This window comes from Hyla sarda, chromosome 7 (genome assembly GCF_029499605.1).
Source record: "Hyla sarda isolate aHylSar1 chromosome 7, aHylSar1.hap1, whole genome shotgun sequence".
NCBI lineage: Eukaryota > Metazoa > Chordata > Amphibia > Anura > Hylidae > Hyla > Hyla sarda.
Genome location: NC_079195.1, coordinates 5,933,282 through 5,949,209, shown reverse-complemented (window position 1 = coordinate 5,949,209; position 15,928 = coordinate 5,933,282). Strand labels below are relative to the sequence as shown.

The 15,928-nt window shown below is 42.6% G+C and overlaps 1 protein-coding gene across 1 annotated transcript in view; it reads right to left on the bottom strand.

Annotated features, from left to right (window-relative positions):
* Positions 1-5,602: 5,602 nt before the first annotated feature.
* Positions 5,603-15,928, bottom strand: part of LOC130282256 (spidroin-1-like) — a 53,149-nt gene continuing 42,823 nt past the window's right edge. The window contains exons 13-16 of the mRNA XM_056530297.1: positions 14,420-14,488; positions 14,256-14,300; positions 12,733-12,990; positions 5,603-5,802 (exon numbers count right to left, since the gene is read on the bottom strand). Of these exons, the coding sequence (XP_056386272.1) occupies positions 12,763-12,990; positions 14,256-14,300; positions 14,420-14,488 (342 nt within the window). The 3' untranslated portion in view covers positions 5,603-5,802; positions 12,733-12,762. The remainder of the gene's footprint in view (positions 5,803-12,732; positions 12,991-14,255; positions 14,301-14,419; positions 14,489-15,928) is intronic.

Genomic DNA, 15,928 nt, shown 5'->3' with positions numbered 1-15,928 from the left:
TCGGCCCACACCTGCAGCCACACACGGGAGCCGGCCTGGGCACATAAAAAGAAGTATTCCTAATCCTATCCCGGACATCCCTGTGTCCCGAAAAATCTTTTCGGGACATAAGGATGTCCGCCTGTCACTCACCATTCCCCGGCGTCCTCCTGCGATCCTCCTTCGGTCCCTCGCTTCTCCGCCTCTATGGTCGTACGCAAGGGACGTCACTGACGTCCCGTGCGTACAACCATAGAGACGCAGGAGGACCGCAGGATCGTCGCAGGAGAATGCGCGCTGGCCAGGGCCTGTTAAGTGACCGCGTCATCTTCTTCAGTGTTCCGGTCACCGCTCCCCCGGTCCCGGCACCTACTGCTATGGTCCATAGGCCATAGCAGTAGATGTGACCCCGGGCCGGAGGAGCGGTGACCGGAACACTGTGGGGGCAGCAGTACAGACATACAGCCTCCAGCCATACACTGTATATGGCTGGAAGCTGTATGTCTGTGGGGTGGGGGGAGCTGCCTACTATTGTGGGGGAACTGCTGACCTAATGTGGGGGGGAGCTGCCTACAAATGTGGGGGGAGCTGCCTAATATTGTTGGGGTGGAGCTGCCTAATATTGTGGGGGGGGGAGCTGCCTAATATTGTGGGGGGGGGGGGAGCTGCCTAATATTGTTGGGGGGAGCTGCCTAATATTGTTGGGGAGGAGCTGCCTAATATTGTTGGGGGGAGCTGCCTAATATTGTTGGGGGGAGCTGCCTAATATTGTGGGGGGGAGCTGCCTAATATTGTGGGGGGGAGCTGCCTAATATTGTGGGGGAACTGCCTACTATTGTGGGGAACCTGCCTACTATTGTGGGGGAACTGCTAACCTAATGTGGGGGGGAAGCTGCCTACAAATGTGCGGGGAGCTGCCTAATATTGTTGGGGGGAGCTGCCTAATATTGTGTGGGAACTGCCTACTATTGTTGGGGGGAGCTGCCTACTATTGTGGGGGAACTGCTGACCTAATGTGGGGGAGCTGCCTACTATTGCGGGGAAGCTGCCTACTATTGTGGGGGAGCTGCCTACTATTGTGGGGGAGCTGCCTACTAATGTGGGGGAGCTGCCTACTATTGCGGGGGAGCTGCCTACTATTGCGGGGGAGCTGCCTACTATTGCGGGGGAGCTGCCTACTATTGTGGGGGAGCTGCCTACTATTGTGGGGGAGCTACCTACTAATGTGGGGGAACTCCCGACCTAATGTGGAGTATCTGGCAATCTAATGTGGGGTAATCTAATCTAATGAGCGGAGTGCTGCATTTTACCAGAAGACGGGGAGAAGTCATTTTCGGTATCGGTTTCGGCCGGACATTTTTTTTTAATTTCGGTTTCGTTTCGGTTCTAAAATTTCCATTTCGGTGCACCTCTAGTTATGAGATTATAAACATAAATTAGTAACAAACACAAGGATATATGCAAATGAATATCAATTAGATATATTAGTAAACTTTACAAGCTTGTTAATTGACTACATATAGTAAAACAATACATGTGAGTATTAAGTAACTTGTTACAATTAAACAAAAGCTATTAGGTTAGGAATATTATATAAGAAAAAGGTTACATATCACTCTCTTCAGAGGAACCTCATGATATTAAGATGGGCAATATCTATTTATAGATATATCAATATGGAATGCTAAATTCACTCCCCGCCCCCTTCTAACCAATTACAAATCACATGACTCCATGAATGTGGAAATCATCTAAGGACATAAACATGCAAGAACTATAATATACTTCCACCCCATTCTGGATTCTTTTTGTATACAAGATCTTGGTAAGACATTAAGACAAATAGCAAAGTTGTATGATCTTGCTAGACTATATTTTAGGAGGAAGAACTTGAAACAAGTTTCCTGTGCGGGAAATATATTTATAACACTTAGTTTGGCGAGTAGGAAATCTATCAATATCTAAGCAATTATTTAATACTTTGATAGATTATGAGTCTTGATTCTTCTGCAGGTAGAATGAAGTCTCACAATATCCTAAAACTATCATCTCAATATGGAGATAATTAATTATTTTATTTAATCAATTTATTCACCAATCTAAATGGTATAATTCCATCCACATTATCCCAATTAGTCTTAATTAAATAGAATACAATTTTTGTGTCTCTTACCAAGTCTATGTAAGAACCTCACTTCGGCTCTTAGGAACATTGAACGGTCCATCTCATCGTCATGGATAGCCATTGGTCTGGTACCGTGTGATCAGTCCGCTTTGCTGGGATCTCACATGGCTTTCATGGCTTTGTGTGTTCTCTACAGCCTATAGTCTACAGCACAGTAAAGTTCAAAGTACAGCCCCTAACATCTGGTTTATCAGACTTTTTAATTAGTTAAACACACTTCCCTAAATTGGAATTCCCCAAAGAATGTAGGTTGGGCGTGTACATATGGTAATGACTATGACATCACTATAAACCCAGAATGCATTGAGCATATCACCCATAATGCCTTTCCTGTTGGTGTAATGTCAACTACCCATACGCTAGGGGGTGCTATTGCATAAGCAATTAGCATCATTACCATTAAGAGATACTGATCTTAAACCCACATTCCACACTTGACTTATGGAGCACTTCATTATGAAAACAGAGATTATTTTTGACATATAAGTAATTAAAACCTGGATTCTCATAGACATCTTGAGGGCCTACCTAGACATCCAAATTTATTAGAGAGATAACAATACCATGTAGGTCTCTTTCACACAGATGTGTGAATCTCTTTGTCTGTCTAGTCTTGGTAATTAATTGTTAGAATAACATTCACAAGACTGGCACACTAGCCCTGCACAAAGACTCATTATCAAAGTCTATACTTGAGATCTTTCCACCAGGTCTTAGGAATGCAATTCTCCCTATGAGAATCATATATATATAGGATAATAGATATATAATGATGTCCTTTACAATACTAACAGTATATGACAATATCATATTTCCTACTGATTACCATATGAACTAATGTTCATTTGAATGACACATAATCATTTCACAGTTTCTTATCTCAACCCCCTTTCTCTCTATTCACCCCCCCCCCTACCTTGGGTGAATTGTAGTAGTGTCGTCTAGAGAGTTTAACTACCGTATTTTTCGCCCTATAGGACGCACCGGCATATAAGACGTACCCAATTTTAAAGGTGCAAAGAAAAAAAAGATTCTGAACCCAACAGTGATCTTCAACCTGCAGACCTCCAGATGTTGCAAAACTACAACTCCCAGCATGCCCGGACAGCCGTTGGCTGTCCGGGCATGCTGGGAGTTGTTTTTTTGCAACATCTTGAGGTCCGCAGGTTGAAGACCACTGGTATAGGAGATAATACTCACGTGTCCCCGCTGCTCCAGACCCGTCAACGCTCGTCACCGCTGCCCTGGATGTCGCTCCATCGCTGTCGTCGCGTCCCCGTGGTGTCCCCGACGCTCCGGACATCTTCTTCCCCGGGATCCACGCTCGCCTTCCCCGTCATCACGTTGCCGTCATCACGTCGCTACGCACGCCGCTTTTATTGGATGATGGGACGGCGTGCACGACGACGTGATGATGTCGAAGGAGAGCGCCGGCCATGCAGGGGATCCGGCACGGAGCAGACAACGAGGAGGCAGGTAAGTTCCCTCCCGGTGTCCTGTAAGCTATTCGGGACGCCGCAATTTCACCACTGCGGTCCCAAACAGCCCGACTGAGCAGCCGGGTTAGTGTAATTTTCGCTTCAGACACGGCGGTCAGCTTTGATCACCACATCTGAAGGGTTAATACAGGGCATCATCGCGATCGGTGATGTCCTGTATTAGCCGCGGGTCCTGGCCGTTGACGGCAGCAAGGACCGCCGCGATAGGTGTGTATTGTCTGTATAAGACACACCAAATTTCCCCCCCCCCCCCAGTTTTGGGGAAGATAAAGTGCGTCTTATATGGCGAAAAATACAGTAGTTTCCTTATCTGTCTTATCTAAAACAGTCATAAATATCTAAGGAGACTAAAAGCATTCTTCTCCCAGGCATGCACTTTTTGTAGAGATGAAACTTCAGAATTGTGGCCTACTTAGATTATACACAAAATGGCCGACATGATGCTATTACACATATTAAACCTAGTAATTCATTTTTGGGGTGTCTAATTAGCATGACAACTTTTACGCATAAAATCTCTCACAGGACCCGTGTGATATAACATAAAATAAATGGACAATCTATAAAAAGGGAAACCTGTAAGATACAGGAAAAATGTCCAGTGTGTATGGATGGACACTTCTAAATAAATATATATATATATAACTGCAATAGTGACTGACCACAATTCACATTCAATAGCAGTTCGTATTCAAAAATGCGGTATCTTAATAACTGATGGTACTATGTATCTTTCACCGCCGTCCACCACTCTGTAAAGGCTCCACTGATGTATGTAAAAAATTGTGCCTGTGTCATCCATTTCCCCACTATGTTAAAGGGGTATTCCGGGCAAAAACATTTTATCCCTTATCCAAAGGATAGGGGATAAGATGTCTGATCGTGGGGGGCCCGCCGCTGGGACCCCCCGTGATCTCAATGCAGCACCCGCATTCTATGCGGGTGCTAAATCTCCAGTTTCAGAAACCTCTGGGTTTCCAGGACTGGTGACTTGACGTCACGCCACACCCCCTCCATTCATGTCTATGGGACGGGCTAGACGGCCATCACACCCCCTCCCATAGACATGAATGGAGGGGGCGTGGCGTGACATCACGTCCCCAGTCCCGGAAACCTGGAGGTTTCCGAAACAGGAGACGCAGCTCCCACATAGAATGCGGGTGCTGCAGGGAGATCACGTGGGGGTTCCCAGCGGCGGGCCCCCCGCGATCAGACATCATTTCCCCTATCCTTTAATCACAGTGGACACTGACAGCTTAAAGGGGTATTCCAGATGTGTGGGAGGGAAAACAATGCAATTGTGGGATTTGTTGTAAAAGAGAAAACTCCAACAGAAAAAAGGCCAGTTCACAAAAAGAAAGCTTTATGGTAATCTCACAACATAGTCATTTAACACAAAGACAAGCGAAAAACCTTCCGAAGCATGTCCATTACTGTCTGGCAGGTAAGTGCTAAAATCACCTTATGGTGGAAAACCCCTTTTAATCTCTGTGATAGCTTTTTGCAGCCTTCCCCTAAACCATAATGTTGAACAATCTTTGTTTTTCAGTAATTTCACTGTTATTTATTTCTGTGATTTCTACTATTTTTCAAGCAATCTGCAATACATCTCCATCTTTATAAAGAAACTATTTCTGAGTACTTCCACTATGGTGATTCGAACCTAAATATTTTACATAATTAAACATTTTATTACACAAAGCTCAGTCAGACATTGTGTCCAGGGAGGCTTCCTCCACCGGGCGGCATTAGACCGTTTTCTTCCTTCTGGAGGAGACCAAATTCTCATCTTTTTTCCCCACCAACTGGATCTCCCCAATGAGAACCAACCCCCTGGAGTTCCCCCCGCAGTGTAATACATGGACCCTCTATGACGCCCATATGTCCTAATACTGAATGATCATTAAACCACATGACACACAAGTCAATATGCAGGAAATTTATTGATTTAAATAAGATTTGATTAGAAGAAAATACATTTTCTGATATAAGATTTGATTAGAAGTGAGAAAATTTGGTAACAATCAACAATAAAGAATTAGAGAAATCTGTAAAGAGAAGATTGAGAGAATTTTCAGAAAATTTTTATGTGATCCATTTGTTCGGTGTCGGACTCATCGGTGTTGGGATCCTGAGTTCCTGTAGAATATAAAGGAGCAGATGTTGGATTATAGAGATAACATGGAGTCTGGAGTCATGTACAAAGCTGAAGCTGATGACAAAGTCACCGGGAACAGATTCAGAATACAGAGATTTCACCTCCGGCTCTATTCACACTGCGCTTCTCCTGTGTGTTTGCTGTATGAGCCTGGAACGTTCTCAGCACATAGGTTATATATACACATAGACTCCTGTTCACTAGATGGAGGCCAAAAGAGCGTCCTCCTGACCTCCGGGGCCCGGTATATGTTGGGTTTATAGCTGTACGGAATAGTGCAGTCTCCTGTGTTACTCCATACAGAGGTATACAGCAGAAAATGTGACACCGGGGGATAAATATATATAATATATATATATATATATATATATATATATATATATATATATATTTATATATATTTCAGGGGCACCCTACATATACCTCTAATGGACACCATGATACACAGTGTGAATAGAGCCATACAGAACTATTTTCCGATGAACAATGGACATTGTGAAGATGTTGATAATGTTGTAGAATGTTATCGATATAATAGAAGGTATAGGAATGTTATACTGAAGTAGATTATATGTGGATAGTAACCTGTGCTGTGTTGTGTTGACATAGGACACTATCCCTTGGTTAAGAGACAGGAAGGATAAAGCGGCGGCTGTGTATCAGAACAATATATACTGTGTATATATATATATATATATATATATATATATATATATATATACATATATAGCACTTATAATGTAAAATTATAGTGTGGGAAATGTAGACTTGGAATAATAGCTGGGCATTGCATCTGTATAAATAGGAGGGAGCCCACACCCTATAGCCCCTTCACCAACAATCTGAAGTGCAGCCCCCAATACTTTCTATCGTCTAGTCTTTGGGTCTTCTGCTTAAAAAGAGGTACATTTGAACACTCACCAACACAACAGTCCTCATCGGTAAATGCCAAATTTACCTCTTTTTAAGCCGACTTTATGGACTTCTCCATTACTGAGAACTACTGTTTGTAAATGTGCAGTGCCCAATATTATCCTGGACATATGGTTGTGCCGACCGATCATCTCTAGGGATTTGCTCCCTAATATTTTACAGTTTTGTAAAACCAGGATAGAATTGCTATCTATTTTACGCTCCTCACCGTCATATTGGCCCAGATTTACTATTCCTATCTCTACACATTTTTGTACATCAAAATTTTAGCTAAAATTGACACTTTGCAAGAAATTTTTTTAACAACACCACAAATTGCATTGTTTACCCCATCAAGTGGACGTGTTCCGTTTTTCACCAAACCTGTCAAATTTGTAAGGCCTACTTTATATGTATGCATCATCAGTTATTTTTTCCCCCTCCGGCGCTACAGAAAATGCACCAGAGGAAAAATAAAGTAAATACTGATCCCATTCATTTGAAGGGGACAGTTCACAATCATCTGGCATCTCAGTTTGGATGCCGGATGATTGGATTAGCTGGACCGGAACAGACAGGGGAACGCAACTTGCTGTGTTCCCCCATCTGACGATCACAAACAATGGATGCCAACTGAAGCACTCCTGCCATCAGTTGTGGCAACTTTTGCCCAGTTTCGCCGGAGGCGATAACTCATTGAAACCTTAAAAAATCTTAAAGTTGTGAAATCCAACAGAATTATATGCATAGGAAAATGACTGTTTTTATGTATTTCATCAAGGTTGTCAAGGTACATTAGACAAACCATGTGTTAGAAGGTTACAGGCTGTCACTGAGAAACCATGTGATGACATACTACATTCTATTTCAGTACACGTTGCACATGTAGTGTGGGGATGAACAAGGTCATATATGAATACAAGTAGTATCCAATCAGAAGGAGCATACACCCACTAGTCAATGAATATTCAGCCACCTCATAAGGGAGGAGACATATACTCGTGATGAACCTATAAATATGTACAGTGACCCCCCGACCTACGATAGCCCCGACATATGATGAAATCGACATACGATGGCCTCTCAGAGGCCATCGCATGTAGATGTCAGCATCGACATACAATGCTTTTTTATGTCGGGGCCATCGCATTAAGTGCTATCCGGCAGCGCCAAATGCTTAAGCTTCTGCCGGATAGCAGCTTAATGTTCCCCGTGTGGTGTGGTAAGAATTACTTACCCCTCCACGATGCTCCGGGGTGCCCTCCGGGTCAAGCGCTGGTCTTCCGGTGTCTTCTCGGCCCTTTCCGATGACGTCAATATGCTGCTGCGCACATCATCCAATAGGAATGGCGTACACAGCGGCGTAATGACATCGCTACGCAGGCCCAGTAAGGCCTTGCGGAAGAAAGCAGAGGACCGGAGAAGACAGCAGAGGACCGGAGAAGACAGCAGAGGACCGGAGAAGACAGCGGAGGACCGGAGAAGACAGCGGAGAGCCCATCGGAGGCCCAGGGACACCATCTCGAGCGGCGGGGACAGGTGAGTACAGCTTCCTATACTTTACATTGCACGAATCCCTCAACATACGATGGATTCGACAAACGATGGCTCGTTTGGAACGAATTACCATCGTATGTTGAGGGACCACTGTATATGGTTGTGAGAAATTAGGTCTGGCACCGCTACTGTGAATGCATCTAGAGAGCTATATTCAGAAGAGTATAATACAGCTTAATGGTTGTGTCTGTCTGCTAGATAGTTGCTATGGGGGATGGCGGAGCTCATATCAAGAAATTCCAGTATAATGACACAAACTTTGCAAGTACAGGTTCAGCAACAAACTTGAGTTTTAATTCCAGACTTGAGCCGGTGAAACAGAGCAGACAGACACACAGGGAGCATGGGTGGAACAGGTGAGGCGGGGGCGTGATAAAGGGGTGGCAACTGGTTTCACGCACTGAGGCGTTTCCTCTGGCCCACGCGTGGGCCAAAGGAAGCGCCTCAGTGCTTGAAACCGGTTGCCACCCCTTTGTCACGCCCCCGCCTCACCTGTTCCATCCATGCTCCCTGTGTGTCTGTCTACTCAAGTCTGGAATTAAAGCTCAAGTTTGTTGCTGAACATCTGGCCGTGGTGAGTGCTTTATCTACACTCTCTACTTGCAAAGTCTATAAATATGTATATTTATGGACACTCAGTGATAATAGACACTTCCTCAAAAAAAAAAGGAAGATTACTTTCTATCGATCCATATTTGCCATAATATTTTGTATTTTTGAACACAGTTCCTTTTTATATAACTTGCTTTTTCCATTAAAGCTATGGAATCTGCCTTTTTTTTATAAATTGAACTAGTTTTGGAGAATTAGGATACTTCCAATGCTGGGCTATTAATTTCCTCTGCTATATACAGTAATCTCCCAACCGTGATTTTTAAATTTTGGTCTATAGCAAGTATTTCGACAAGCCCTAATATACAAATTCTTTGTCCCTGGGGGATATTAATCTTAAATGTATCCTCAATGTATTTCACAACTTCCCCCCCAGAAATTTTTTATGTACTCACAATGCCACAGCATATGGTATGGATCCGCCTCCTCCTTTCGGCATCTCGGGCATCTTTTCTATATCCAATCCTGTAGAGGAAGCTAGGGGTCTGATATGTTCTATATAATATGTAAATCTGAGATAGCCCAGCTCCCTCTCCCAGGGACTGGTCCGGACTTGCATGCAAAATCAATTGCCATTGTGCCTCTCCTACATCTGCCTCTGACCTCCATTTCTCAAAGGCCGGTACACGAGATTCCGCAAAATTGTTTTCCATCAGCATTTGGTAAATCCTTGAAATATTCCCGACTTGTTTCGGAGACTTAAAAACTATATCCAATAAAGAATCATTATTAACTTCTAACATCCTAGTCTTTTTTCTTTGTGATGCCTCAGCATGTCTAAACTGTAAATATTGTAAAAAAATAGCAGTCTTGTATCTGAAATTCATCTTTAATTTCCACGAAAGAACTAAATATATTATCACTATACAAATCCCTTATCCACATTACACCTGCTTTTTTTCCAGTTTTGAAAACCCTGTAATTTATAAAATTCTGGAAATGTCTGACTGTCCCATATCGGAGTATAACTGTGAGGGTTCTCTACTTTACAAATCTGTTTGACCTTTTCCAAGACCTTATACATCAAATGTATTGTTGGGAGAGTTTTTTTCTTCCTCAAAAAATCACGGTTTTCCAAGAGGCCAATTGGGGGGGGGGGGGGGGTGGTGGGGTATGTAGATAAGAGCATATAACTGCATTTATGTTATTACTATTTTGGAGTTCCGTCCACCCTCTAATATGTTGCAGTTGAGCTGCAAGGTAAAATATCCAACGGTTTGGTAATGCTAGACCTCCTGATATTTTAGGTCTTTGTAGATTGTCAATTTTATTTTTGGGTTTCTACCTTGCCATATTAAATCTCTGAATTGAATATTTATTTTATTGAAAAAGCTAAATGGGATCCACAAAGGCGAATTATACAACATTTAGTATTGGGGTTAAATTTTAAATTTCGTAATCTAAGATATTATTAGTTACCTCTACCCCTAAGTATTTGAACTGTTTAACACTTTTAATATTTAAGTTTTTATTTATATAGATATTTGCCGGTGGGCGGTCTAGTAGTAACAAGAAGAACTTCTCCCAGTTAATACTTACTCCCGAAGTCTTTCCAAACCTATCAGACAAATTCACAGCCATCTATAAAGATGGTCCTGTATCATTTAGGAATAACAAAGTGTCATCTGCATATAATGAGATTTTATTAACATAAGTCCCATACTGGAAGCCCCCTATCTCCTCCGCCCCCCTGACATGCTCCGCCAGTGGTTCCATTGCCAAGAGACAAGGGGCATCCTTGCCTTGTACCCCGAGCAAGAGAGGAATCCCGAGACAGACCCCCATTAGCTTTTATACGTGCCCTTGGTTTACAATATAATAGTTGTACCCATGAGATTTTATTTATTTTATTTTTTTTATTTCTCCATCTGAGGTGCCACAAAATGAAGGGGGGGGGGGGATGAGGTCAAAATGTAGAAATAAGTAAATTTGATTAAATCATATGATAATGATGCTGGGATAAGCAGAGCTGTGGGGTAAAAAAAATGTGGAAAAGGCTTATCTGTTATTATAAATATTTGTTTGATTGCGATGTAATTCACATGAATTTTTTGAATAAAAAATTATAAAAAATAAACAGAAAATAGACACTTCCTCAAATAGGATAAATACGCCCTCATTTATAAAGGTCAATTATCTTAGACACACCCATAATTTAAGCATAAGAGACATTGAGGAAATAGAGGTAGGGGTCTTCAATTGAGGGGCCTCCAACACAGGAGAGCTTGGGGGCACAAGGAGACAGGACCTCTAAGATACAGATGCACGGATGAAGTAGGAGGAGAATGACTGAAGAAGAAGCTACCAGAGGCAGCGGCCATCCTAAAGTATACGACAAGATGGATCCACCATGCTGGATGAAGTACACGGTTCACATAGAATGATGAGCGGCAGGGGCCATATTAAAATTTGCTATATTTCGAGAATAAATTGACGATTATTTGTCCTATGTTCGCGAAATTCGCATTTTCGCTATGTTCGTTCACTTTTTTCCATGCGAAAATTTGCATATAAATTCACATAAACATTTGCATTTGGAAAACAAACAAACAAACAAAAAATAATATTCTTCATTACGAATATATAGCACTATATTCTAAATATTTGCGAAATCGCGAAGTGAAGATATTTGCGATAAAAATTTTCATTACGGATATTCGTGCTCAACACTATTCATATATTTGGAAGAAATCCCAGCTAGTGAGATAAGAATTAAAGACACAAGTCTATGTAACGCTCCCAAATGATTATCTACGGAATGAACGGCCATGATATGAATCTTTATTATTTTATTGTGTACTGTCTGCCATGATGTCCAGAAGATTACAATAAATGTAGGTGTTTTTTATACAGACAAGTGATCACTCCTCCCATGGTCAGGCCAGAATATAATACCGTGCTCCGGCATTATTTAACAGGCATTAACTATTTGTGTGTGAATATGGTGGAATAAGAGACAAATCACTTAGTGATAGTATAATAATATATAACCTCCTGTGATAGTATAATAATATATAACCCCCTGTGATAGTATAATAATATATATAACCTCCTGTGATAGTATAATATGTAACCTAATATATAACCTCCTGTGATAGTATAATAAATGTATTGCATAAATATATAGAACAATGATAGCTATGAGGAGCGATTAAAGGAGTTACAATTGTTTAGTCTTGAGAAGAGACGTTTAAGGGGGGATATGATAAATGTATATAAGTATATTAATGGCCCATACAAAAAATATGGAGAAAAACTGTTCCAGGTTAAACCCCCCCAAAGGACGAGGGGGCACTCCCTCCGTCTGGAGAAAAAAAAGTTTAGTTTTAGGGGCGACACGCCTTCTTTACCATGAGAACTGTGAACTTATGGAACAGTCTACCTCAGGAACTGGTCACAGCAGGACAAATTAACAGCTTTAAAACAGGATTAGATACATTCCTGGAACAAAATAACATTAATGCTTATGAAGAAATATAAAATCCCATCCCTTCCCCAATATCGCGCCACACCCCTACCCTACAATTCCTTGATTGAACTTGATGGACCTATGTCTTTTTTCGACCGTACTAACTATGTAACTATGTAACTATATAAATGTCCCCCATAGTGAATCGAGATGATTTGTGGTTAAATGTCTCGTCAAAGGGAAAAGTAGGTGACAATAATCTGAGGCTTCACAAGGGATTTATTTCTTAGGCTTTGTTCACACTGATAATTCAGCAGAACTTAATTGCTCATTCACTTCAATAGAATTCCTGCAGCAGAAATTCTGCTTTGTGAGAGGAATTATTTTAGGAGGGAAATTGCAGCATTTGTTTCATACTCACCAAAACCATGTGAAGTTTTCATTGTGTAACCTAGCGTCTGCGACCAAGAAGACCACCTTTCTTCTTGCCTCCTCCAAGGACACCACCAAGAAGACCACTTTTCTTATTGCCTCCTCCAAGGACACCACCAAGAAGACCACCATCCTTATCGCCTCCTCCAAGGACACCACCAAGAAGACCACCCTTATCGCCTCCTCCAAGAAGACTGCCAAGAGGGCCATTACTGCCTCCATTCACTACATTATTTAGAAGTTGTCCCTGTTAGAGAAATAAAGATTTTATTTAAATAATAGTATATAGGGGAAGGTTATGACATTGTGTAACATTCCTTTAACGGGGTACTCCGCTGCTCAGCGTTTGGAACAAACTGTTCCGAATGCTGGAGCCGGCACCGGGAGCTCGAGACATCATAGCCCCACCCCCTCATGATGTCACGCCCTGCCCCCTCAATGCAAGACTGTGGGAGGGCGCGTGACAGACTTCACGCCCCCTCCCATAGCCTTGCATTGAGGGGGTGGAGCGTGACATCATGAGGGAGCGGGGTTATGATGTCACAAGCTCCTGACGCCAGCTCCAGTGTTCGGAACAGTTTGTTCCAAACACTGAGCAGCGGAGTACCCCTTTAATGTCTATTCCTCACAATCTACAAACTCTCTGCTGCTTCTAGTGAATTTTTTTGTTTACACAGATAGAGTCCCTATTCTGCTCATCTCTAACAGACTTCTGATCTACACTATATAAGAATAAATGTGCGACTCCCCCTCCTTCTTGTGTTCAGGTTTTTCAGCCACGCCCATTCAGGGGTGTAAAAAAATTAATAAATACTTGTCCAATGGACTAAAACGGGAGCACAGTCTACTTATGTGAGGGTTTGTTTTTGCGGGACCCATTGCGGGACCCATTGTACTTTGTAATTACACCTTTTATTTTTAATTTAATTCATTTATTTATTTTTAATATAATTTAGCAAATTTGGTGGTTTTCTGTTTTACACCATTTACTTTGTTGTCAAACTAACATTTTTTTTTGATACTTTTGATACTTTAAAGAAATTCAAACTTTTTGGAACTTTTTTTATTGCCATTTTCTGATCCCTGTAACTTTTATGTCTTTGTTGTCGGTAAAAAACAAAACCTTCCGTGAATGAGAAGTTAGCCATCTAAAATCCCTCTGGTTTGACCAGCGGAAGGTCAAACTAACATAGACTTTCTGATGCAGAAACACATAGAGATACGATCCCTGCATGAGATTTCTATGGATCAGTCACACAACAAATACATCAATACAGATTCACACGTGTGTATTATGGCCAAGTGTCCAGTCTTGACTGCAGCTTTACTGACCTGGACTCAGCATCATTGGGGTCTGCAATGTGTGAGATCAGGTAAGTCGCCCCTCTGGTCAGGGTGGGACACTTTGGTGTAATTACCTCTTGTGTAAGTGACCTAAGACAGACAGCGCCTACCCCATAAGATGACCCCATGTATTGCCAAAATGATTCCGACCACATAGACCATACTTACCACTGGGCATAATAACTTCACAACACTACCAGTAAGGTGGTTATCCTGCATTATTAAAATATATAGAATAAATTTCAGCATCAGTGTCTGGATTATTATAATATAACAAGACTATAGATTATAATAAACTACGATAGATGTTCTACTAATCTAGGAAACATTACCTTCAGAGTCCTCACAACGTCCTTCACTGCTGGAGCCAGAGCTTCACCAACATCTTCGGTCAGATCTTCCTAGAAAATGTTATGGTATAGATGAAGGTATATACTCCAATCAGATATATAAAAAGATAGGTTGATAAATATGAGATAGATAGATAGATAGATACAGTGGGGCAAAAAAGTATTTAGTCAGCCACCAATTGTGCAAGTTCTCCCACTTAAAATGAGCAGAGAGGCCTCTGTAATTTCCATCATAGGTTGTAACCTCAACTATGAGAGACAGAATGAGAAAAAAAATCCATAGAATCACATTGTCTGATTTTTTTAAGAATTTATTTGCAAATTATTTGCAAACAAGCATTTGGTCAATAACAAAAGTTCATCTCAATACTTTGTTATATCCTCTTTGTTGGCAATGACAGAGGTCAAACGTTTTCTGTAAGTCTTCACAAGGTTTTCACACACTGTTGCAGGTATTTTGGCCCATTTCTCCTTGCAGATATCCTCTAGAGCAGTGATGTTGTTACGCCGAGCGCTCCGGGTCCCCGCTCCTCCCCGGAGCGCTCGCAGCGTTCTCTCATTCGCAGCGCCCCGGTCAGACCTGCTGACCGGGTGCGCTGCGATATTACTCCCAGCCGGGATGCGATTCGCGATGCGGGACGCGCCCGCTCGCGATGCGCATCTCGGCTCCTGTACCTGACCCGTTCCCCATCTGTGTTGTCCCGGCACGCGCGGCCCCGCTCCTTAGGGCGCGCGCGCGCCGGGTCTCTGCCATTTAAAGGGCCGCTGCGCCACTGATTGGCGCAGCAGGCCTAATCAGTATTCTCACCCTTGCACTCCCTACTTATACCTCACTTCCCCTGCACTCCCTCGCCGGATCTTGTTGCCATTGTGCCAGTGAAAGCGTTCCCTTGTGTGTTCCTAGCCTGTGTTCCAGACGTCCTGCCGTTGCCCCTGACTACGATCCTTGCTGCCTGCCCTTACCTTCTGCTACGTCCGACCTTGCTCTTGTCTACTCCCTTGTACCGCGCCTATCTTCAGCAGTCAGAGAGGTTGAGTCGTTGCTGGTGGATACGACCTGGTTGCTACCGCCGCTGCAAGACCATCCCGCTTTGCGGCGGGCTCTGGTGAATACCAGTAGCAACTTAGAACCGGTCCACCAGCACGGTCCACGCCAATCCCTCTCTGGCACAGAGGATCCACCTCCTGCCAGCCGAATCGTGACAGATGTTTTGGGGCTGCCACTGGGCAATATAAACTTTCAACTCCCTCCAAAGGTTTTCTATAGGGTTGAGATCTGGAGATTGGCTAGGCAACTCCAGGACCTTGAAATGCTTCTTACAAAGCAATTCTTTTGTTGTCCGGGCAGTGTGTTTGGGATCATTGTCTTGTTGAAAGACCCAGCCACATTTTATCTTCAATGCCCTTGCTGATGGAAGGAAGTTTTCACTCAAAATCTCACGATACATGGCCCCATTCATTCTTTCCTTTACACGGATCAGTCGTCCTTGT